Source organism: Mobula birostris, chromosome 2 (genome assembly GCF_030028105.1).
Source record: "Mobula birostris isolate sMobBir1 chromosome 2, sMobBir1.hap1, whole genome shotgun sequence".
NCBI classification, from domain to species: Eukaryota; Metazoa; Chordata; class Chondrichthyes; order Myliobatiformes; family Myliobatidae; genus Mobula; species Mobula birostris.
The window spans coordinates 144,043,001-144,067,986 of NC_092371.1; the positions used below are offsets into that span (position 1 = coordinate 144,043,001).

Sequence of the window (24,986 nt, forward strand, 5' to 3'; positions counted from 1 at the left end):
AAAGCCTGATAAATTTTACACTGCTATAAGCATTTCTGAGCACACATTAAATTAGTTAGCTACAGATGATTAATTGAAGATGTTATAGCTATCATGGTAATGTAAAAAAATATCAATTAGACAAATGTTAGTCTTTTGTACCTTGTCATGACTCCAACAATTAGCATTTCAAAGAAAATTCTATTTCAGAGGTTTGGCTTTTCCTCTTCTATGTTAACGTTCAAGTCCATGATATTTACAACTCAGAAAGGAGGTCATTTAGCCCCATAGCTTCAGATTGAGTAGAGCTAAACAAGTTAGTATGTGCATGCCTACTAAGTCATCCCATTAAAAGCTCTTGAATTAATTTGTAAACCTCAGTTTTCTATGCGAGCATTGCCTTCTTCCCAGTTTTCAAAGGAACTGGGTTGTTGCTCTGACGCTGTAACCATTGCTTTACAATACAGAGAATTATTCCTGTGGTTACCTGTTGGTGACAATCTTGTTATGTATTCACATTACAGTTGAGTTTATTTCCTAGGTACAGAATTTATTTTTTCTATATGAGTACAGTGGGAAAATGGAAGGAGTTGCCAGCAGAAGTGGTAGAGACAGAAACAATTACAATATTTAAGACATTTGGACAAGTGAATAGATAAGAATATTTTGGAGGGATACAGACCAAACACTGGGAAATAGGACCAGTTGAGGGAGGCATCTTAGTTGCCAGAGACTGAGCACTTACACCCCTCTGGACTCTCATGTGCATTATTTTTATACAAAACAATTGTTACCCCTTTTAAAATTACATAATCATAGTCATGTAGCATGACAAAGTTACACACAATGTCTCCAGTCCTTCCTCTTCCCACAGAATTGCATAGTTAGCAATCAGGAGAAAGTTGATTAATTTTATTTGTTATCGTTCCTAACTCTGCTACTGCCCTAGCCTCCCTTACCATTTTGAACAAATGTCTACCCAGGCATTTTGGTTAAAATGTTTGATAAATATCCTGAAGCCTCTAGCCTTCAAAGTGATAGATGTTGCAGGCTGGTGTACCTGTTCTATTACCTGTTCTATTTCTTCCCAGTTCGTCACAATTCCATGCTCCAATGGGTAATGCAAAGAAAGAACCCCTCGCAAGTGTTGAGCGTCATGGCCAATGTAAACATCCTGTTGGTTCCTTCCATTGCAAACACTCTATAGGAAAAACAAGCGGAATTGTAAAGCCGTTTAAAATTGATTGCTTCTTTCAAATACCATGTGGTAACTATTGTAACTATTGCATTACCAATGTGGAAACTTGCCTGCCAGCTACTCAAGAGTCGGCCAGTCAGGTAAAATTGTCTGCAAAGTGAATCTAGATATGTTCTATATCTAGATATAGAAGAATGTGAGAGAATGTTTAAATTTTTGAATGTATAAGGATGAAATCAGAGCCCAAAAATACTGGTGAATGAGTTAAGAGACAAAATTAGTCTTGTGCAATTATACAAAGTATGGTCTTGTACAATGGCAGGGCACGTAACAAGCCATCCATTCAAATGTACCCTCACAACAGATCAATTCCCCTTATTGATCATCCCTTTTCTCGTGCAAATCACACAAGAAGAATTTCATTCCCAAAAGCCACTTCAGAAGAGGAAATTCCACAGGTCGGAGTTGGTGTTAAGTGGGAAGGGCTCAGACTCCATTTGCCTTGATGAATGCAGCTCTAGCAAATTGCAAACACTGTAGGATAAAGCAGCTGCTTGACGGACACTTCATCCATCATCCAAAACATTCATTCCTTCCACCAATGGCCCTTACTGTGTACAGTATCATCTACAAAATATGGTGCATTTATTCAGCTAGCATACTCACAGAGTATCTTCACTGAGGTCAAGGACACCTGCAGGTCTCCCTACAAATTGTTCATTCTCTTGACCTGGAAATGTATCACTACTCGTTTGCATTTGTGGAGCTTGATTCTGAAACCCCCTGCCCAATATTACTGCAACTGCTCCAGAGAGTATTTCACAACAACTCTCTGAATGTTGGACATGCCAGCAGACACTCACTGACGATACTACATTGATTGACCTAAACTCAAATAATAATGAGGCAGCCTGCAGAGAAGAAGTCATCACCCTAACACAGTGGTGTCAAGAAAACAATCTCTCCCTCAATGTCGCAAAAACAAAGGAGCTGGTTGTGGACTACAGGAGGAATGGAGACAGGCTAGCCCCTATTGACATCAATGGATCTGGGGTTGGGGGGGGGGGTGCGTAAACAGTTTTAAGTTCCTCGGCATAAACATCACCGAGGATCTCACGTGGTCTGTACATAATGGTTGTGTGGTGAAAAAGGCACAACAGCACCTCTTTTACCTCAGACAGTTGAAGAAGTTTGGTATCGGCCCCCAAATCCTAAGAACTTTCTATAGGAGCACAACTGAGACCATCCTGACTGGCTGCATCACTGCCTGGTATGGGAACTGTACTTCCCTCAATCGCAGGACTCTGCAGAGAGTGGTGCGGACAGCCCAGCGCATCTGTGGATGTGAACTTCCTACTATTCAGGACATTTACAAAGACAGGTGTATAAAAAGGGCCAAAGAATCATTGGGGACCCAAATCACCCCTAACCACAAACTGTTTCAGCTGCTACCATCCGGGAAATGGTACCACAGCATAAAAGCCAGGACCAACAGGCTCTGGGACAGCTTCTTCCACCAGGCCATCAGACTAATTAACTCATGCTGACATAACTGTATTTCTATGTTATATTGACTGACCTGTTGTACATACTATTTATTATAAATCACTATAAATTGCACATTTAGATGGAGAAGTAATATACAGATTTTTACTCCTCATACATAGAAGAAAGTAAGTAACAAGCCAATTCAATTCAATCACCAAAAAAGAAAATGTGATTCAAGGAGGGGGAGGGGGAGGAGGTATGGAAAACTAAATTGCACTGGAGCCTAAGTCTTCATCCTGAGCATCAGCCCAAACAATTCCTGCAGCCACATCTCCTACCAGGATGTTTGTCCTTGGATTGGAACAGAACCAATGAACTGGAACGTAATGCCCACAGAGGTAAGCACCTCACCAGAAGCACAGCAATAACAGCTGCCCTGGGTGAAACTCTTGCCCAGTACTGGTAGCTCCAGGTCGAGAAATAAAAACAGGGAGAAATTCTGCAGAAATGGTGAAAAACTAGTGGGAGTTATTCAGTCAACTTGCTTCTATTCTGTCCAAGTTATGTTCATTCAAAATCAATCCTAATCATTCTTTTATTCAAATCATATGATTTTAATAAGTGATATAGGAGGTGCACTTTTTATTTTGCACATTTTTTTTTATTTATAATTTTCTGCAAACTACAGCGTAGAAAAAAAATCAATAGTATAAATAGAAGGATCATTACAACACAGACAAAAATAGCAATAATACATATCTTAACAAATGAGCAAGTCACCCATATTAAAAATGAAAAACTAGAAAGCACCCAAACCACCCACTATCCAGCTCCAAGCCAACAATTATATTATAAGTATAAATATTTGAAAGGACATTTGAGATAAGCTTTTATCACCCCAGAACTATTTATTGCATTAAAAAGAGAAATGAATAATAATAAAAAAAAGGGCATCCTGCTACCTACTCAAAGAATCAGAGAAAGCTGGAAATGCAGGATCTGACTATCAAGGGAAGAAAAAAAATACACCTGTCAATCTAGGTGAGAATTATGAAAATATTCAAGAAAAGGTCCCCACACCTTATGGAACTTTATGTCCAAATTAAAAAGATTTTGCACAATCTTGACAATTAATTTTTGGATTAAACAGCTGTACAGTGGATTGCAGTTAATTGGGTCACATCAGGACCAGTAAATTTTGGCCCAATTGTGTGACTGCCCCAATTAGCCAGTTTAATGGAAATAGTTAAAAAGGTATTTTAAAAAAAAAAGACAAACTACCATTTAATTAGGTAACAATTTATGTACTTAAATGAAATACAGAACAAATTAGAACATGACCAGCACCTCTACAGTACTATAAAACTGTGTATTAGTTCCTAATAGCCATCAATGGAGGAATTAATCTGCTGTTTTCTTTTGACTGTAAATGAACAAAATCAGTGCAGACACATAGTACTGATAACGGACTGCCTTTGTACAATGCCTTAGATGATCGTATCCTCTAAATCTTCATTATCATTGCAACATTCAAGATAATTAACTTTTTGAAGTAGTGAAATAGTTTCATTTTCAGTCCTGGCCATCTCTGGCATCTCCAAGCCTGAATGTTTGAAACTGCATTGAGCAAAACAGTTCCAGATTTTCTTACCGTTTATTCCTTGCCAGCAAACAGTGCTAAAAATCACTACTTTGTGAACACACACACACACAACTGACACTATACAAAAAAAATGATCACTCTAAGCGTGGTGCAGTTTAAAATGGCCACGCAAGTGCACACGACTGAGGTTAGTTAGAAACTATTCAGCAACAATTTCCTGCCCCAGTTAATCTTGGAATCCGGACTATTTTCTTGACTTAATTTTTGTTCTTTAAGAGTTGTCCCAAATAAACAGTTGCCCCGATTAACCGATGGCCCCATTAACAGGAAGTCACAATATTTGCTAACAATTTTTTTTTAAAAGTTGGGAAAAAGAAAAAAAGCTCAACTAGAAGAAATCTATTTTATGACTATATTAATATATTATTATTTATTAATTATTAAACTCATATTATATTTAAATGCTCAAACACTATTTGGGAAACAAGGAAACCAGAAAAATAAAATCTGCAGCACAGTAGCATTCAACATAAAAATTAGCTCACCAGGGATTGATAGCATTATTGCAAAGTCTGATTATGTACGAAAACTCACTTTCAGAAACTGATCACTAAAGTTTATGATTAGTCTGGCTGCTTCACCCTGATCAGACTGTTAACAATATTTACCTCGTACTTGGGCCGTCCAATTACTGTGGGAAATATAGTTGTTGGTAATTCCTGGTCAGCGAATCCTGCTTTCATCAGGCCAGAACCAGTATCCAAGACAAGTGGTGTTTTATAATCACAGGCCTGATAGAGACGAGAAGTAAACATCAGTTAAAAGGTTGCACATCTTCCCAAACCCTCCCAGGGATTTGAGCATTAAATCAGGCATTATGAAATTGTAGTTGGTGGACTAACTTGCAACAGTTTCGGGATTCAGCTTTTTAAGAATAAAGCAATAAAGGCTATAGAGAGCCAACATGACACAATAACATGGAGCATCCTGAACATTCAGGTTGGTGCTGTGAGACTCCTGCTCAACCATTATAAATGCTTCTACTCAGCACGTGGGAGGAGAGAAATAAGAGCCAACATTTTGTGTTTATAAGAAGATTGTTGACTGGAAATGTTAACTGCTCGTCTCTTTCCAGCACCTTCTGCTTTTATGCCAGTTTCACTGGTCATTTATCGTAGAGTTTGTCAAAACTTCCGGACACAAATGGAAACTACTCTCCAAAATGACCTCATTGGCCTCAAAGAACTTTGGAGAGCCCTCAGAATTTGAAAGATATGGCATAATTGCATCTTCGACGCACCTTCTCACCCAATACCATCTTGATATAACAAGATGGTGACCAGGAAGACACAAGTCCTCAACCTTTTGTTGCAGCAACCCAGATTTCAGCAAAACGGCTGAAAGAAAATATTTAATTTTAAGACCTGTGTACAGATCCTTCCTGTAGCTGCAGAAATAAAACTGAGTTAATTAAATACATCAGGATTGAAATAGAGCACCAGTAAAAGATGATCTTGAAACTAAAGGCTACCATTACAATAATGGATCAAGCCTTACCCAATCTAGTTTATCAGCAAATACAGATCCACCCCAGTGCACTGGACTGTTAACTATACTTGAAATGCATGGCATGGGAAATTAACGTTATCCTTGATAACAATGCCCATACACAGTTAAACGGAAATGGGCACTGACAATACTGCCAAGTCAAATTAATTTTTTTTTTCTGATTTAGATACAAGCAGAAAATTTAAAAGACAAGCTTTCCTCTTCACTCTATTGCTGCCATGAATGATAAACATTCTTCAAACATCAAACTTTGTTCATCTTAATATTAATTCTTCATTTATTTTTTTTAAAACAGTGTTAACAAAGGGATCTTGGGATCCATGTCCGTAGATCCCTCAAAGTTCTCGTACAAGTTGGTAGGGTTGTTAAGGCGGCATATGGTGTGCTGGCCTTCGTAAGTCAAGGGATTGAGTTCAAGAGCTGCAAACTAATGTAGCAGCTCTACAAAACCCTGGCTAGACCACACTTGGAGTATTGTGTTCAGTTCTGGTTGCCTCACTGTATGAAGATGAGTAAGCTTTAGAGCAGGGGTTCGCAACCTTTTTAATGCCACCGACGCTTACCATTAACTGAGGGGTTTGTGGACCCCAGGCTGGAAACCCCTGGTTTAGAGGGTGCAGAGGAGATTTACCAGGATGCTGCCTGGATTAGAGAGCACATCTTATGTGTATTGATTGCGTGAACTAGGGCTGTTCTCTGGAGCAAAGTGGGGTGGGTGGGGGGTGGGGAAATAGAGTGAAGAGGAGAGGTGACTTCATGGAAATGTGTAAGATGATAACAGGCATGGACACAGCCAGCAGCTATTTTCACAGGGAGGGAATGGTTAATACGAAAGGGCAAAACTTTCTGATGATTGAAAGAAAGCACAGGGGGATGTCAGAGGTGTGTTTATTTTCATTTTGTTTTACACACAGAGAGAGGCGAGTGCGTGGAACATCCTGCCGGGGTGGTGGTAGAGGCAGAAACATTAGGGGCGTTTAAGAAATGCTTAAATAGGCACATAGATGATAGAAAGATGGAGAGCTATTTGGGAGGGAAGGGTTAGATTGATCTTCGAGTACTTTGAAAGGCCGGCACAAAATAGTGGAATGAAAGGTCGGTGCTTAACTGTAACGTTCTATGTTCATTATGTTTGACCTCTCACTCTACATTGCGGAAAATTTATTTCTGGTTAATCAGAGAGCTTTCCCCAGATTACCAAAATTTAGCCCACTAAATGCTGCTAAAGGAGACATTGCACTTAAAATCAAGTCAGAAGCTCATGCTTCATTAGTCTTTAAAAATTAACCAGTTCAGCCCAAAACCTCAATTCTGAAAATCTTGTTATCTTTTAAATGAGTTCACAAAAGTCAAATCACAACCATGATAGACAAATATCTGTCTTTATTTAAAAAAAAATAAATGCTGTTACCTTGAAAACGGATGGTTGGAAAGTCTGTGCACTCATTGCCGTATTATACGTCACAGACACTCTGGCATGGCAGTCTTCAAATATAGGTTGAATGTCTTGATTTGTAATGTCACGTAAATGGACTGAATCATCAGGCATACGTACTGAACCCTCCTGAGTGCCGGTATTTATGGATTCAGTACAATGCAACATTTCAGGCGTGCAACTCGCTCTTGATTCTAAGCTGCTACTGCAAATTGTACCAGCTTCCTGTTTTACATCATTACATAAAAGGATGTGTTGTTCATTACATTTACCTTTGTCACAAACATCTGTATTTACCAATTGGGAATCTGTTCTCCAAGAAGATAATTCTCTATTCTCAGTGGAATTAAATGTAGAGCATGCTTCAGTACTGGAATTAGCTTCCTTGCAATCTACCTGCTCGATCTTTACGTCTACCGAGCTGTCAGACAGGGTGATTGAATTTTTACCCATCGTGTCCCTCTTGAGGTCTCCTGATGAACTTTTGTTCCTGATTTGAAGACTGGAATTAGGTACTTGTGTCCTGGGATCCTTTGACATTGAGCAGGTGCCCACAAATGTAGCAGCTTCTGCACGTTCAGTACATTTCCAGAAAGGATCTGAATCTTCCAAGTATTGTTCTGGGCGACTTTTGGTTTGGCACTGCTTAGCAGTTTTTCTGGGTCTGTGTAATGGAAGTCTTTGCTGGCCCTTTTTACCACATTTTGCCCTGACAGTATCTCCAAGAGATCTGTCAGAGTTTTGCTGAGAAATTACATGAGCTGACAGCTTTTCCACTTTGCCAGTAACACTGGTCCGCAGTACTGGTTTTGGCTCTTGGTTTGTCTGTGCATTTGCGTCTCCTTGGTTGTTGCAGTCTGCTCCACAGTTTTTTTTACTGTCACCAATTTCATGCTCAGGAGAGTTAGCGGACTGCCTAAGACTTCCATTTCTGTCGACTTCAAGATGCAATGAGCCGTTTTTCTCACCGTCTCCCTGTGCTAGGCTAAAACAGACAGCCTCACCATCAACATCGTACTGTTCCTTGCACTCATCTGTCAACACCAACCAATCTGGAGCAATCTCCCGCCTGTTTTCTACATGGGCTTCTTCTGAGATTCCTGTATTACTTTTGTGTTCTGTTTTATCTGACTGTACAGGGGTTTCATCGTGTGGAGGAGTAGATATTTGGCCATCAATTATACATGGATTTTGTTCTTCATGGACAGAAATATTATTTATAGTCAGATCAAGACTATAGGCTTGCAGGCAGCTTTTATTCGATTGGACTGGTTTACTGACTTTATTTGTGCTATGACCAATCTGCAATTTGGCCTGAGAATGTTTGAAGCAAGCAGGGTCCTGACGCAAGTCTGGTCTGATGGCATTGATCTTGCATTTATCAGTGGACTTTAAATTCCTGCTTCCTGTGAAAGGAAAATGGTTTTTTACTTCAACAGCCCGATTGGCTTTTAAGTGAGAAATCACATCCTGTGCTGAAGACTTTGTTGTACATTTCTTTTGGTTCCCATATTTTGTCCTCGAAGATATTTGCGACTGCTTCTTCAAAGTTTTACGTCTCACTTTCTCTTCCCTCACCAGACTCTGCTCCATTTTCTCAACCTCCTTCTTTTCCCTCTCCAGCTCCATCAAGAACTGTATTCTATCATTGCTGATGTTTGATCGGCCTGCACTTGACACATGTAAAATTGGAACTTCAGCTTCCTGCTCCTCCTCAGAGCAACACAGTTCTCTTATTTTCAAGTTCTCTTCCAGAATTCTGTCCTCTATTTGATTAAGTTCTTTCAGTTCTTGCAGTAACCTGGAATCACAGTGGTGCACCCAATGTGACCCTGGAACAGATGGGGCAGCAATACACTTTGTAGCACAAAGACTGCTGTAATGCTTGGATCCTTTTTCTCCCCGTACGTGTTCAACATCACATTTTAAATGTGGGCACGTGCAACTGCAGCGAAATTCATGCTGTCCTGTTTCCTGCCAGGTATAGTCTTCCAATCCAATCACCCCAGCTTCTGAAAGCTCACTCAGGGACATCATCACCTGCAACAAAAACTCCATCTGAGTAAGTGAGACCGGCATAAACCAAAGCAATAATCTTCTTTCTTTCTAAATCTTTTTACTAATTTTCCAAAATTATAAACAGAATAACAATATTGATACAGAGAGATTGGAATAATCTTGTTGTTGATAAGCGTATATAAAAAAAATTTCAAATAATACAGGAATAATAGACTTCCAAACTTTTAATATAATTAATCATAGAGAAAAAATAAGAAAAAAAAATGCAAAGAACCCCCCCCCCAAAAAAAGCAAACAGAACAAAACAAAGCTAAACCGTTATCTTAAATCAAACACGTTCAGTAATGTTGGCAAATCCGCTCCTCTATTCATATATTTTACGTTAATAAGAAGGAATCGGAAAGGTCAAATTACATATGAAAATGTTGAATAAGTGGTTTCCAAGTCTCTTCAAATTTAACCAAAGGATCAAAAATGTCACTTCTGATTTTTTCTAAATTTAAATATGATATAGTTTGGGAAAACCATTGGAATGTAATAGGAGGATTGGTCTCCTTCCAGTTCAATAAAATGGATCTTCTGGCCATTAAAGTAACAAATGCGATCATCCAACAGGCTGCAGAGGATAAAAATCTATGTTCTATCATTGGCAAACCAAAAATTGCTGTAATAGGATGGGGTTGTAAATCAAAACGCAAAACTGTTGAGATAATATCAAAAATATCTTTCCAGAATTTTTCCAAAAGAGGACAGGACCAAAACATATGAGTTACGGAATCCACCTCAAAGTGACATCTGTCACAAATAGAATTTATATGGGAATAAAAACGGGCTAATTTATCTTTAGATATATGGGTCCTATGCACTACTTCAAATTGTATTAGCGAGTGTTTGGCACATATAGAGGAAGAACTAACTAATTGAAAAATTTTATCCCATTTCTCTATGGTTAGGCAAAGTTGAAGTTCCCTTTCCCATTCATTTTCAGTTTTATCAGATATACCTGGCTGTAATTTCATAATTATATCATAAATAGATGCTATTAATCCCTTCTGAAAGGGATTTAAACCTAAAATTTTATCGATGATATCAGTAGGGAATGAGATCTGGAAGGTAGGCAGCGTGGTATTTAAAAAGTTACTTATTTGTAAATATCTAAAAAAAAAAAAGGGATCTGGGCAAATTAAATTTATTAGGTAACTGTTCAAAAGACATGAAACAGTTATCCAGAAATAAGTCACGAAAACATGTTATACCTTTCATTTTCCATACCAAAAAGCCTTGATCCATAACCGAGGGTTGAAAAAAAAAAAATTAGATATAATAGGGCTTGATAATATAAATTTGTTCAAACCAAAAAATTTACAAAATTGAATCCATATTCGTAATGTATGTTTAATTATTGGATTAACCATTTGTTTATTCAATTTAGATAATACAAAAGGCAGTGAAGTTCCTAAGCCAAAGAGAACCCTTGTACAGAGTAACCTTCAAGGTTTACCCGATGTGGACTTGGAATTATATTCCAATCTTGTGTCCAAAATATTAAATATCGAATATTAATTGCCCAATAATAGAATCTTAGATTAGGCAATGCTAAACCACCATCTTTCTTGGACTTCTGTAAAAATTTTTTAGTTAACCTGGGATTTTTACTCTGCCATATACAAGAGGAAATTTTAGAATCGATAGTATCAAAAAAAGTTTTAGGAATAAAAATTGGTATTGCTTGAAATAGATAAAAAATTTAGGTAAAATAATCATTTTAATAGCATTAATTCAGCCAATCAGTGATAGAGACAATGGGGACTACTTCGTAATCAGTTGTTTAACCTGACTAATTAACTGTAAAAGGTTGAGCTTGAATAAATCCTTTTGTCTCTTAGCAATTTTGACTCCAAGTAGTCAGTAATCACTCTGAATGGTGAACATCTATAAATGGGAGCCTGTATATTTAATGGAAAAAAGTTCACTCTTACGTAGATTCAATTTATAACCAGAAAAACTACTGAACTGAGCAAGCAGAGTTAAAACTGCCAAAATGGATTTCCCCGGGTTAGAAATATACAATAGTAGATCATCTGCATATAGTGATAATCTATGTGTCATTTCCACAGGTAATACCAAATATATTAGGGGAGTCACGAATAGCAATAGCTAGCGGTTCCAAGGCAATGTCGAATAGTAGTGGACTAAGAGGGCAACCCTGCCTAGTACCACGGAATAGATAAAAGAGGGGAGATCTTTGATTGTTAGTAAATACCGAAGCCAAAGGAGTAAGATATATTAATTTAATCCAAGGTATAAATATCAGACTAAAATTAAATTTCTCAAGCAGATTAAACAAATATGTTCATTCGACTCTATCAAAGACTTTCTCAGCCTCCAATGAAATGACACATTCTGGAGTTCTGGGTGAAGGAGTATAAACAATATTCATTAATCTCCAAATATTAAAGAACGAGCAATGATTTTTAATAAATCCAGTCTGATCAGCAGAAATAATTTGAGACAATACATTCTCCAATCCCGTTGCCAGTATTTTAGAAAAAAATCTTAGAATCCACATTCAATAAAGATATAGGCTTATAAGATGCACATTCAGTAGAATTCTTATCTTTTTTTGAAAATTAGGGAAATAGAAACTTGATAAAAATATTGTGGTAATTTACCTATAGATACTGCATCCCTAAAAATTCTACATAGCCAAGGAGTCAGTATAGTAGAGAAAGATTTAAAAAGTTCTACTGTATATCCGTCTGGGCCAGGTGCTTTACCCGAGTTCATCGAAGAAATAGCATTTTTTATTTCTTCTACCGTAATAGTTACATCTAGTTTTGAATGTTCATTGGATGATAATTTTGGAATATTCAATTTATTTAAAAATTCATGCATTATAATGGAGTCATCAGGAAATTCTGATTGAATTAGAGAGGTATAAAATTCTTGAAAGGATTTATCTCAGCATGGTCAACCGTCAGAGTACCATCTTTTTTACAAATCTTAACAATCTGGCGCTTAACCGAAGCCAATTTCAATTGATTAGCCAATGTATATAGAATTGACTTTTACTTTTAATTAATTGGCTTTCAGTCGAAGATGATAGTAATAGACTATGTTCCATTTGAAGTTCAACTCTCTTTTTGTAAAGGTCCTGATTAGGAGCTACAAAATATTTCTTATCAATGTCTTTGATCTTGTCAACCAGTTTACGTATTTCATTATTAGTTCGTTTTTTTAATCCAGCAGTATACGAAATAATTTGTCCACAAATGTATGCTTTAAAAGTATCCCATAGTGTCCTGATGGAAATTCCCTCCGTAAAATTCATTGTAAAGAAAAAATTAATCTGTTCCTCAATAAAATTCACAAAATCCGAATCCTGAAGCAAAGTGGTATTAAATCTCCATTGTCTAGAACTAGAAGATGTATCCCTTGACTTAATAGGTAGTTTCAACGGTGCATGATCGGAAACAGCAATGGAATCATATTTGCAGTCAATAACAAGTGGAATTAATCGAGAGTCAGTAAGAAAATAACCAATTCTTGAATAGTGATGATATACATGTGAAAAAAATGAGAACTCTTTCTCGTTGAGATGTAAGAATCTCCAAATTTCTGAGATTCCAGAGTCAGTCATAAAAGAGTTAATAAGAGTAGCCGATTTATTCGGAAGTACTTGATTGGACATGGATCTATCCATCAGAGGATTTAAACAACAGTTAAAATCTCCCCCCATAATCAACATATAATCATTTAAATTAGGAAGAGATGTAAAGAGATTCTTAACAAATTCGGGACAATCAACATTTGGGGCACAAACATTAAGCATAACAACTTTTTTGTTAAATAACAAACCAGTAATTAACAAAAGTCTACCATTCTGATCTGAAACCATCTCATAATGCAAAAATGAAATTGACGGATCTATAAAAATAGAAATGCCTTTTACTTTGGCCTGTGAATTCGAATGGTACTGTTGATCCTTCCAGAACCTAAAAAAACCCAGATTATCCTCTTTCCGGACATGAGTTTCTTGTACAAAGATAATGTGAGCATTCATCCTATAGAATAATTTTAAAAAATTCTTCCGTTAATCGGGTGGTTTAAATCATTTGTGTTCCAAGAAAGCAAATTAATAATCTTATCCATAGTACTGAAGTCAAGCATAAGGTATGTAAAGAGTTAATCAGAATACAAACTCATGACCCCAGAAGTGGAAAGAAAGTCCAAAGAGGAACCGGAAATCACAACATTTCAGTAGTTTCAGGTCAGCCCGTTTAAGGAGTAAAACTAAATTGAAAATAGGAACAAAAATGCCACCCCCCGCCACAAAAACCCAGAAAAAAGTCAGAAAGTGGCCAAAGCTAAATCTACAGCTAAATCTAACCCCATCTTTCCAGAAGGCAACCCAAAAGAATTATATTTATCGTAAGAAACACCACCCATAGTCAAAAAAGTGAAAAAAAAGTTACTATAAATGTAAGAAAAAGATTACAATTACAAACATAGTTACTTCTTACTCATATTTCAAAAAAAAAACCAAGCGCCAGTTCATATTATTAGTTTTCCATATATAAATGATCGGAAGTGACGCAAGAAGAGAGAACTCTGGGAAGAAGGAATCAATCCACCATCTTAAAATATAATACTTCTCCAGTAATGTTTCAAAAAAAAGGGAAAACGAACATTAAAACTGTAACTAAATTGCTGTCAAAAGGAAAAAAATATTAAAAGTGAGATATATCAAACCACTAACAGAGTACTATCATTTAAGAATGTAAAAAGTTCCTACACTATAAAATCAAGGCAAAAACCCTCAGAATATAAAATTCTAAATCTATAAGCTAAATATTAACTTTTTTTTCAAAAAAAGGAAACGAAAAACAGATTAAAGAAAAAAAAAAGTGCATTAATTAGTCCTCAGCAGATGAAGACAAATTGTCAAGAAAACTTTGAGTTTCGGTCGGAGTTTTAAACAAATGATGAGAATTGTCCAGCATAACAACTCTCAAACAAGCTGGGAACAGCAACGCTAATTTATAGCCCTGACAATAAAGTTCTGACATCTGTGGTTTAAAAGCCATTAGTTCTTTCAATATCTCTTGGCTGAAATCCTCAACAATTCGAGATTTAAAACTTTGAAACTGAATCATGCCTTTCTGCCGAGCAGCTCGTATCACTTGTTCCTTAACATGAACATAGTGAAACCGAATAATGACTGGCCTCGGTTTAGCTGGTTTAGCACGTACAGAACGATGTGTGCAGTCTAACATTGGGGGCTCCTCCAATATATCTGGACCAAACACATCCGCTAACAATTTAGCAAAGTATTTAATAGGGTCTCCCATCTGAACATCTTCAGGAAAACTGATTATTTGTAGATTCTGTCGTCGAGAGCAATTTTCAAGATCGGTAATCTTGGCTTTATAACGCTCCAACTGCTGAGTTGTCGAAGTTAGATTTTTTTTCCCCCAAGAGATTCAATTTTTCGATCCCTTTTGCGGCTATTTTCGTCTAGTTCCGAGATTCTAATTTGTTGTTGATCAATTTCACGTCTGAACGATTTAACATCATCTTGAATCCTCTTCAAAACTCCTTCAAGTACAGCGAGTCTTTGATTAAGTGTAGTCTCTAGAAGTTTCTTCATTACTTCAACAGTTAGTGGAGCCTCCTTCGATGCTTCAGGATCACCAACTATTTTTCCGTTCCCGCCGAAGCCCTTTCCGTTTTTAACTTCTCGTCCTCTGGTATGCATTTTCAGTAAGTAAAAATCGAAGTTCAAAGATATATTTGTAGTATAAATCCTTTAGTGTAGGTATAAGTAAAGTAAATAAGAGTGGTTACATGTACAAAAGATAAAGGGAATGGCGCAACGCCAAAGTACAGCTCACTCCATGAGTGCCCCCCGGAAAGTCCCAAAGCAATAATCTGAGTGAACAGTACTGTGATCTTGCCAATTCACATCCCATCAACCAATTTGCCTGAATCCCAGCTCATTCTACATGGAAGGTGAGATTAACCAGGCTGGAGATGGGGTGAAATAAGGCATAATTCAATGGAAATGGAGTTTCATCCCAGAGAAACACATGGATGCCTGGTAATCCAACACAATCTTCTGAAGCCTAAATTAAAGTCATTGCTAAAGGATATTAAATAGGTTTTGGTCTTTCCTGTCAGTGATGTGTGCTTTACTTGACTGATGACCATTTATATTCATAATGACACAGGAGGAAATCAGTCTGCACATCAGATCCACCTTAGCTGCCGGGGAAAAATATCTCAAGCCCCACCTTCTCTCAGTTCCCTACAACTTAGTCTCTCACACATGTCCATTAACTTCATTTTAGTTACTTTTCCCCACCTGGGACAGTCAGAAGAAACCCACACAATCACACAGAAATATGAAAACTGCACACAAAAAAACCCCATCCCTCTCCTGGTCAGAGTTAAAAAATGTTTCTCCAGGACCAGGAGACAGCACACCAATTGCTGCACCTCTCTGCTGGCTTTCGGTATCAGAGTGGAAATGGAATTCCAAGGTTTCATCTCTCAGCCTGAGCACAAAATGTTCTTTGCCACTTTTCCCCTTTAAATTTGTATCAGATCATTTCCTGGCTCCTGGAAGGTACAACTGGCATTTAGGGACAACAAAACCAGACAATTAATGTAACTTTCAATCATTTTGGGACACTTTAAAATGTTACTTCATTTAATATTTTGCCAGACAAATATAAAAAAAAAACAATGGCAGGTTGGAATGGGAGAGAACAATACCTGCGCCAGTTCAACACATCTCTAACATGGGGCTTGGTGTATGGAGTGTTGTGCAGGATACACAAGCATCTGACCTATTACTTCCAGACAAGTTTAGATGCTCTCCAAAAGGGCCATTATATGAGAGTAGGGAGCTTGTGGTACTTGTCAGGAAACTGGAAACGCAGTTCTCGGACCAGTTTCTATTCTTTAATTATAATAGATAGACAAAAAACAGCAAGAGATATCCACACACAAAGTGACTAGGCAAAGCTATCTGCTAGGTTCAAAGTTCAAACTAAACTTATTATCAAAAGTACGTATCATGTCACCATATACTACCCCAAGATCCATTTTCTTGCAGGCATTCACAGTAGAACAAAGAAATACAATAGAATCAATTAAAAACTACACAAAGACTGAGAAGCAACCAATATGCAAACACAAACTATGCAAATACAAAAATAATAACAGTAATGATAAATACTGAGAACATGAGTTATAGAGTGAGTACATTGGTTGTGGAATCAGTTCAGTACTGAAATGAGTGAAGATGTTCATCTTAGTTCAGAAACTAAAATGGTTGAAAGGTAATAATTGTTCCTGAACCTGATGGCGTGGAATCCAAGGCTCCTGTACATCATTCCTGAAGACAGCAGCAAGAAAAGAGCATGACCTCCAATAATTAGCTGTTACAATTTTCATCTGAAATTTTCATTGGAAGATCAGTACTTGCAAAGGATATTAAATAGGTATTGAACTAAATACTGTCACGCTTAAATGCAGTGGTATTTTCAAATATGCAACACAATTATTATACCAGATTCATATACTAATCTATTATAAATGCAAGTAATTGAAATAGTTGTCTATCGAGATTACAAAACATCTTGACAGAATTATCTTTGAGAGCTCTACCTGTCCGCTGCTCATGGTCCCTTGAGACTTGTCAGATATGGAGTGGTTCTCTTCAGGGTCACCACTGCTTTCCCCTTCTTCTAACTGCAAGAGCAGTTCCAGTTCCTTCTCTTGTCTCAGCACAGATTCTTCCTCCTGGGTACAATAGATGGCATCACTACAAACATTGTAAAACCCCTGATATTCCACACATTAATTGTTCTCAATAAAAAAAATTACAGCTTGTATGCTCTTCTCTTAAATAAAGAGAAAGTGATGGAAGTACACAGGTAACACACATCAAAGTTGCTGGAGAACGCAGCAGGCCAAGCAGCATCTCTAGGAAGAGGTACAGTCGATATTTCAGGCCGAGACTCTGACGAAGGGTCTCGGCCTGAAACGTCGACTGTACCTCTTCCTAGAGATGCTGCCTGGCCTGCTGCGTTCACCAGCAACTTTGATGTGTGTTGCTTGAATTTCCAGCATCTGCAGAATTCCTGTTGTTTGTCTTTTTGAAGTACACAGGTTGTTGAATAAGAAAAAAGGCAAGGGTAATTTTTAGGTGCAAGATTTGCTTGATTTTTTCAGGTAACATCACCGCAAGAAGTATATGATTTGTAGGATTGTGCAAACGCATCTGACCATCTTCAATTATTCCAATGTGTCAAAGAGTACTGTTAACAGCTTTTGTTCATTCCAGTGAAATTTAAATTAATTAGGTTTCAAAATTTCAACAAATGCTGACCATTGTGATCTGTCCCAATTCTTCCGGAATTGTCTTCACGTTGTTACCCACTATAATCTTATCAACTCCCATGGGTATTCTAGCAACCCCGGTTTCTATGAGTATTTGCTTTTCCCAGTTTCTATACTTCCATTGCCTGAATGCAATCCTACTCCGCAGTTTTGTGGCGTAGTGGGACACATTCACAATAACCACTTGGGTCAAATACTAAAGATCGTAGATGCCTGTGTCATGGCTGAAAGGAGCGAGCAGATAAAACAGTAAGTATTATCGTAAAATCATGGGCATGATATTAGCAGGAAGAACAATGGATTTACCGTGTTATATAATGTCGTCTTCCAAAATCACGTGTTCTGTCATCAAAAACAACAGAGTACGGACACGTTCCATCCAAACTTCCTCTAGGTATTGCTAATTCACCTCTGCAGTTATAGGTCAGTTCCTTATAGAAACCATAGAAACTACAGCACAGAAACAGGCCTTTTGGCCCTTGTTGGCTGTGCCGAACCATTTTCTGCCTAGTCCCACTGACCTGCACATGGACCATATCCCTCCATACACCTCCCCAATTTTTATCTTCCAATTTGATATAATGTTTGAGTTCCAAAATTTCAGATAAATATTTCTAAGAATCACTATGTTCCTCTGCGGCTTTAAATAATGATTTTGCACCTGCATTTGCTGCACATAGATCTGTACTTTTCTCATACCATCAATCACCTTGCTATTTCATCTGTTCTGCCTTCCACCCTGTTGTAGACCATTCCTTCAACCAGCCCTCTCTGTACCTTCACCCTTTTACAGCATCTAAATGAGCTTCACCTCTAACTTTCCCCCAGTTCTGAAAGGACATGAAACATTAATTTTCATCCTTCTGACCTACTGAGTATTCAGGACATGAAAAATGGGATTGGTACACTGTTCAGCCCCATCAGCCTACACCACCAGTAAGCAACATCGTTATTTTTGACCTCGACTTCATTTTCCTGTTCTCACCATATCCCTCAATTCCTCTGATACCCAAAAGCTGAATGATCTGTATCAAATGAAATTGATGATTTAATCTCCATAATCCCCGGTGGAGAATTGTGAAAATCTGTCATAACACCAAATGACACAGGAGAAGAATCAGGCCATTCAGCCCATTGAGTCTGTTGCATCATGGCTGATTTATTATCGCTCTCCAATCCATTCTCCTGCCTTCTCACATGTAACGTTTGACTCCCTTACTAATCAAGAACCTATCGATCTCCACTTTAAATATACCCATCGACTTGTATTCCACTGTGGTCTGTGGCATCGAAATCCACAGATATACTATCTTCTGGCTTAAGAAATTCCTCATCTCTATTCTAAAGGTGGTCCTTACATTCTGAGGCTGTGCTTGGTTCTAGACTACCCCACTATAGGAAACATTCCTCCATGTCCACTCTATCTAAGCCTTCTAAACTCCAACAAGTACAGGCCCAGAACCATCAAACGCTTTTCGTACATTAACCATTTCATTCATGGGAGTATTCTTGTGAACCTCCTTTGGACTCTCTCCAATGCTAATGCACTCTTCCCAACAGCTCTAGTAAACCTGCCTGCATGGTTCTTGGACCCCATCAAGTTCAGGTGTAACCTGTGCTTTTTGTACAGGACACATCTTCCCCAAGAGGCAATCCCAATGATCCAGAAATCTGAAACCCTGCCCCTTTCGCCAATTCCTGAGCCACGCATTCATCTGTTCTTGCCCTCACTGGTACATGGAACATGCAGTAATCCAAAGATTACTACCCTTGAAGTCCTGCTTTTTTTGCTTTCTACCTTATTCCCTCTATTCTCTCTTCAGGACCACATCCCCTTCCTACCTATGACATTGGTAATAATATGTACCACCACTTCTGGCTGTTCACCCTACCTCTTTAAATGCTGTGGACCAAATCAGAGATGTCCCTGATCCTGGCACCTGGGAGGCAATATATCATCTCTTTCATGCCCACAGAATCTCCTGCCTTCTCCCCTAACTAGTGAATTCCCTTTCACTACCGCATCCCTCTTCTCCCCACTTCCCTTCTGAGCCATAGCGCCAGACTCCTGGTTGTTGCAACTTTCCCCTGGCAGATCATCCCCCACAAAAGTATTTAAAATGGTATACTTATTATTGAGGGGAGCAGCCACAAATTCACTTGTTATTTGCCAAGTGAAGGAATTTCTCCTCATTTCAATCCCAAGTGGCTGACCCCATACAGTAAGTCCACAAGACTCAGGAACAGAACGAGGCCCCATTCTCCTGCCTTTTCCCCATAACCTTTGATCCCTCATTAATCAAGAATCTATCAACCTCTGCTTTAAATACATCCAATGACTTGGCCTCCATAGCCATATGTGACAATGAATTTTAAAATTACCACAGCGTGAGTAAAGGAATTCTTCATCTCTGTCTAAAAGGACATCTTTTAATTATAAGGCTGTGGTCCTAGACTTGCCCACTACATGAAACATACCTTCCATGTTCACTACTGGGACTCTTAGAAGATCACTAATAATGCCTATACGATCTCTTCAGCTATCCCTTACAGAATAGTGGGATGTAGACCATATGGTCCAAGTGACTTTCTACCTTCAGACCTGTCAGTTTCCCAAGCACCTTCTCCTTCTAATAGCGACTACACTAGTTTTTGCCTGCTGGTTCTCTTGAATTTCTGGCATTTTGCTGATGTCTTCCAGTGAGCGCTGACATGAAGTACTTATTCAGTTTGCCCACCATTTCTTTGCACCCCATTTCTACTTCTCCACTGACATTTTCCAGTGGTCCACCATTGCCTAGCTTATTCTTTGTACATCTGAAAAAATGTTCCCCCCCCCCCTTATATTATTGGTTAGCTTTCCTTCCTATTTCATCTTTGCTTCCCTTGTTGCTTTTTTATTTGTCTTCTATTGGTTAAAAGTTTCCCAATCCTCCAGCTTCCCACCAATTTTTGCAGTATGGTATGCCATTTCTTTTGTTTTTATGCTGTTTCATTTCTCGTCAGCCACAGGTCCCTCATCTTCCCTTTAGTCTGGTCCTTCTATGGGAAGAAATTTTTCTGCATCTTCTGAATTACTCCCAGAAATTCCTGCCATTGCTGTCCTACTAAAATCCTTGCTAGGTTCACCTTCCCATCAACATTGGCAGCCCTTCTCTCAGGCTTCTGTAGTTATCTTTTAGTTTCTCCTATTCAAACTGCGGGGGGGGGGGGGGGGGGAATCCTATCAAACTCAGACTGCAGTATAATGCCAGCATTTTATTCCCCCCATTGAGAGTTCACATCTGCAATGCACCCCACTCTCTGCATCTAAACTCCTAGTGCCCAAATCCCCCAAGTTATTCAACAAAGCTGTTCCAATATCCCACAGGTGCAAATTGACACATGCAACACCCTCATTTGCCAAACATCATCTGCAAGTCCCTCAGAATGGCCCAACATACCCCTGTAATGCCCCTAAAACGTATACCTAGTCCAGAGTTCATCCTTTCTCGATTCAGGTGCCTTCTCCTTTCTCCTGTGCATATACACATACAGTAGATGATCAATAAATATCAAGTCTCAATTGCATTCAAGTATTTTACCATTTACCTCTAATATCTTAGCCGTCTTCAGCAGCAGCTTTTCCACATCATCCTGAAGCTTCTCCTGCTCCTCTATGTCCCGATCAGACATCTCGGCTTCAGTAAATCCAGTGTGTTTTCTGCACATGTCAAAGCTCCCACAAGTAATGCAAAACAACCCTTAGTTTTACAAGATGTACATTACCGGGGAAAAAAAAATGATCCCACATCAAAACAATCCAACTCATTTCCCTAAGAATATTACCCAGAATTTTGAACATTTTTGAATCCATCTTAGATTTATTTTCTTCCTTCACTACATTCTAATTCATTAGAATACACAAAACAGACTTGTCCACTAACAGGTTCCTTCACCTTTTGTGCGCATAATCAAAGTCTCACCGTGCCAAGTGCTTCCAATTTTCTCTCTCCATTAGTCCAGCCTGACCCGCTGAACATGTCCAACAATCCTGCAATTTGCTACACAAGACAACAAAAGCAGATTCATCCGCTAACTGTCCCATTTGACCTGATATCCCCTTCAATCTATCCATCCGCTCTGCAACTTAAAATTAACTTTACTATCTCTCTTTCCACCTTCTGACAAAGAGTTATTGAGACAAACCTTAACTTTGTCTCCCTTTCCACAAAGGAGCTTGACCTAGACTCAAGATTTATATAGCATTGAACCAGAAACTTTGGGCACTGCACTGCTGCACAAAAATATTTCACAAATAGTCGATGGTAGTACATGTCATTCTGACTCTGAACTCGTCTGTCATGTCTTCCTGAGCTAGTCCCCCTATTCTGGGAAAAGGACTGTGACCATCTTTAGCTATGCCCCTCATGATTTTTATAAACTTCTAATGTCATCCTTCAGCCTCATTCCCTTCAGGGAAAAACAGTTTATCCAATTTCTCCTTAAAACTCCAACCCCAGGAGCATTCTTGTGAATCCTTTCTTTATTCTTCTTATTGTGAGGAAGACCACCACTGTTGTTTTCAGCATGCTTCTGATTTTATTTCAGACTGTCGGCATCTGCAGCTCCTTGAATCATTTCTGATTGCCATCTACTTCTTATTTTACAAAAAAAAACTGCATCACCTCCTGACTATCACTGCAGCTCCCAAATCAGAAAACAGCCTCATCATGGCATGGGACTTCCGTGCATTATTTTCTGGAATGCCACATTAGTATGTTAATGCACATCAATGCACTTAAAGAGCAGCTTTTCAAATTCTAAAGTAACAAATGAACATTTCCTACTTTATCCAACTGAAGTCAGACCCTCTACCAACAGGCAGGAGGTACCGTAGTATCAAGACAAGAACTGTTAGGATGAAAAACAGCTTCTACTCCCAGGCAGTAAGGCTACTGAACTCCCTGCCACCACCCAGGTCTCATCACATATAAAGGGCCAATAGCATTATACCGTTTACTTTTTAAACTTGCTTCATAAATGCATCTTATTTGTTAATTTGTGTGGTAATATTACTTTATGCACTGTGTGCAAGTTGTACGTATGTACTGTGTTGTTTACTTAGATCCGGAGGAACGTTGTTCTGTCTGGTGGTATACATGTGTACGAGTTGAATAACAATACACTGAACTTTAACCTTTGAGTAACTCCAACAAAACCTAGTAGGTTACATGGTCAGCACAAAACTGTGGGCCAAAGGGCCTGTAATGTGCTGTAGATTTGTATGTATCTATGTAAACCATTCAAATAAATTCATCCAAGTGTGTTGAGCACCACGCTTCAGGATAGCTGAAATTGCTAAAGACATTGAATAGGTCAAGAAAATTTACTTGGATGATGCTGATGAGAGAGAAGAAGACGCAGCAGTTTTCCTCAATGGAACAGAAACAGCATTAGAGTTTTAAAAGGTCCAAAATAAAACACGTTAATGTAATTGGCTGCAGAGGCCGAAGCAAGAGATGAAATACTTCTTACATAGCTAAAGAGGACTTTAAATATACTGCCTAGAAGGCTGATGGGGAAATTCAGTTTTAATTTTCAAAAGTGAATACAATTAACAGCAGTAGGCATTGCAGTGCTGTGGGCAAAAAAAAAATGAATGGGCTGGATTGAGAAAACTTCCACAGCACCAGCAGGCCAAGTGCTCTCTATTCTTGTATCCATCATGATTAATCCCTATCAATCAGGAACAGGAAAATCAGATTGCTTGGCAAATATCAAGGAGCATTCAGTGGTTTTGCATAGAGAACTTTGACGATGGTCAGAGGGAGAATATATAAGCAGTGTCATACCTTTCACTGTCCCCCCTTTCGAGTGACATTCCAGATCCACAAAATTCATAATTATCATGGAGAATTTCTGGGCTCTCATTTTCAAGATGTTCAACCTTTCTGTATGGATCCAGATCCTGTTCTTTGCGATGCTCTGCATGATTAAGTCTCTCACTGGTACGCACAGCACATTGGTCATCAACAAAAGCTTGTTCCTTTATTGCAGTCAACTTCTCAAATGGTGTGGACTCCATCGGGAGCTGTTCATTCAGACTGGGAGTCATGTCACTAAACCCAGTCAACTTTTCCTCTTCATTCTTATGCACTGTATTACAGATTCCACCCATTATAGGTTCAAAATGTTTTGCCTCCAATGCAGGTTTTTTGGGAGTAATAGTGACCACATAGGATTTCTCAAGATCGTCAACAGAAAGGCTAACCCAAGGATTCTTGGGCAAGCTTGCTGAACGGCTCACCTTTATCTCAAAGTTTAAAGCATTTGGATTATTCTTTAATAAGGGCTGTACTGCACTTGACATGGACAATGAATCAGGGCGCCCAAATTCATCAGTTGCTTGGCTCTTAGACTCATCTCTATCAAACTTATCCTCTTCATTTAGCTTTGCAGTTTCCATTACCAGTGATGAGATCGAGGCTCTTTTGAACCCTTGCTCCCTGTTGTTTATTTCATAATTAAATGGTACAGTCTCATAGTTGCAAGTCCCAGTCCCATCAATTCCAGAGTCAAAAGAACTTAAAGAAGGTGGCCTTTTGCTGAGCCCTTTCCCTTCCTGGTTAAAGCGTTCAACAGCCACCTCATGAGGAATAGTAAACTGTAACCTTGGGTCATTATGACGACTGTTGAAATAGCTCCCACTGTGTTGAACTGGATCAGTCTTATTAAAATGTTTCTCTGCTGAGGAGACACACAAAGACTCTTGTTGCACCACATCTTCATTGGCAGCCTTCAGAGCATCTGCAGTACCTCTAGTAATGTCAGTATCAATGGACGAGCTGGCACAAGGAACCAATATCTTTTGTAGTGCCTTTAAATACAATTCTTGCCACTGAACTGCTTGTTCTAAGTCAATCAGCAGCACTTGCCCTGGAGAAGTCAACAACTTTCTTAAAATTGAGCACCTGTACATGGGAAAAATATAATAAGAAGATTAAAAAAATCTCATTAGTTGCATCAATAATACTAAAGGGACATCTTGCCAACAAAAAGATTTTTTTGACCTCTGTGAATCTTCTCAAGGACAAGGCACATAATCACTGATGAAAATCTTAAAGGTTTGCCAGTTTAATAAACTGAAAGCTCTTTACAAAAGCCCTGTGCCACTGCTGATCATGGCACTGAGACCAAACCCTAACTAAAACCGAGTCTGTGAAGTAATGCAAAGTTACACTCTGCATTAACTAAAAACGAGCAATGAGAAAACAACAACAACCTTGCACTCGATGTCAGTAAGA

The 24,986-nt window shown here is 38.5% G+C and overlaps 1 protein-coding gene across 3 annotated transcripts in view; it reads right to left on the reverse strand.

Annotated features, from left to right (window-relative positions):
• LOC140192407 (uncharacterized) overlaps positions 1-24,986 on the reverse strand; it is a 105,516-nt gene that overhangs the window by 32,886 nt on the left and 47,644 nt on the right. For all 3 annotated transcript variants that reach the window (XM_072250042.1, XM_072250040.1, XM_072250043.1), the window contains exons 13-18: positions 23,535-24,653; positions 21,292-21,418; positions 16,966-17,100; positions 7,249-9,312; positions 4,937-5,059; positions 1,052-1,180 (exon numbers count right to left, since the gene is read on the reverse strand). In XM_072250042.1, coding sequence (XP_072106143.1) covers positions 1,052-1,180; positions 4,937-5,059; positions 7,249-9,312; positions 16,966-17,100; positions 21,292-21,418; positions 23,535-24,653 — 3,697 coding nt within the window. The remainder of the gene's footprint in view (positions 1-1,051; positions 1,181-4,936; positions 5,060-7,248; positions 9,313-16,965; positions 17,101-21,291; positions 21,419-23,534; positions 24,654-24,986) is intronic.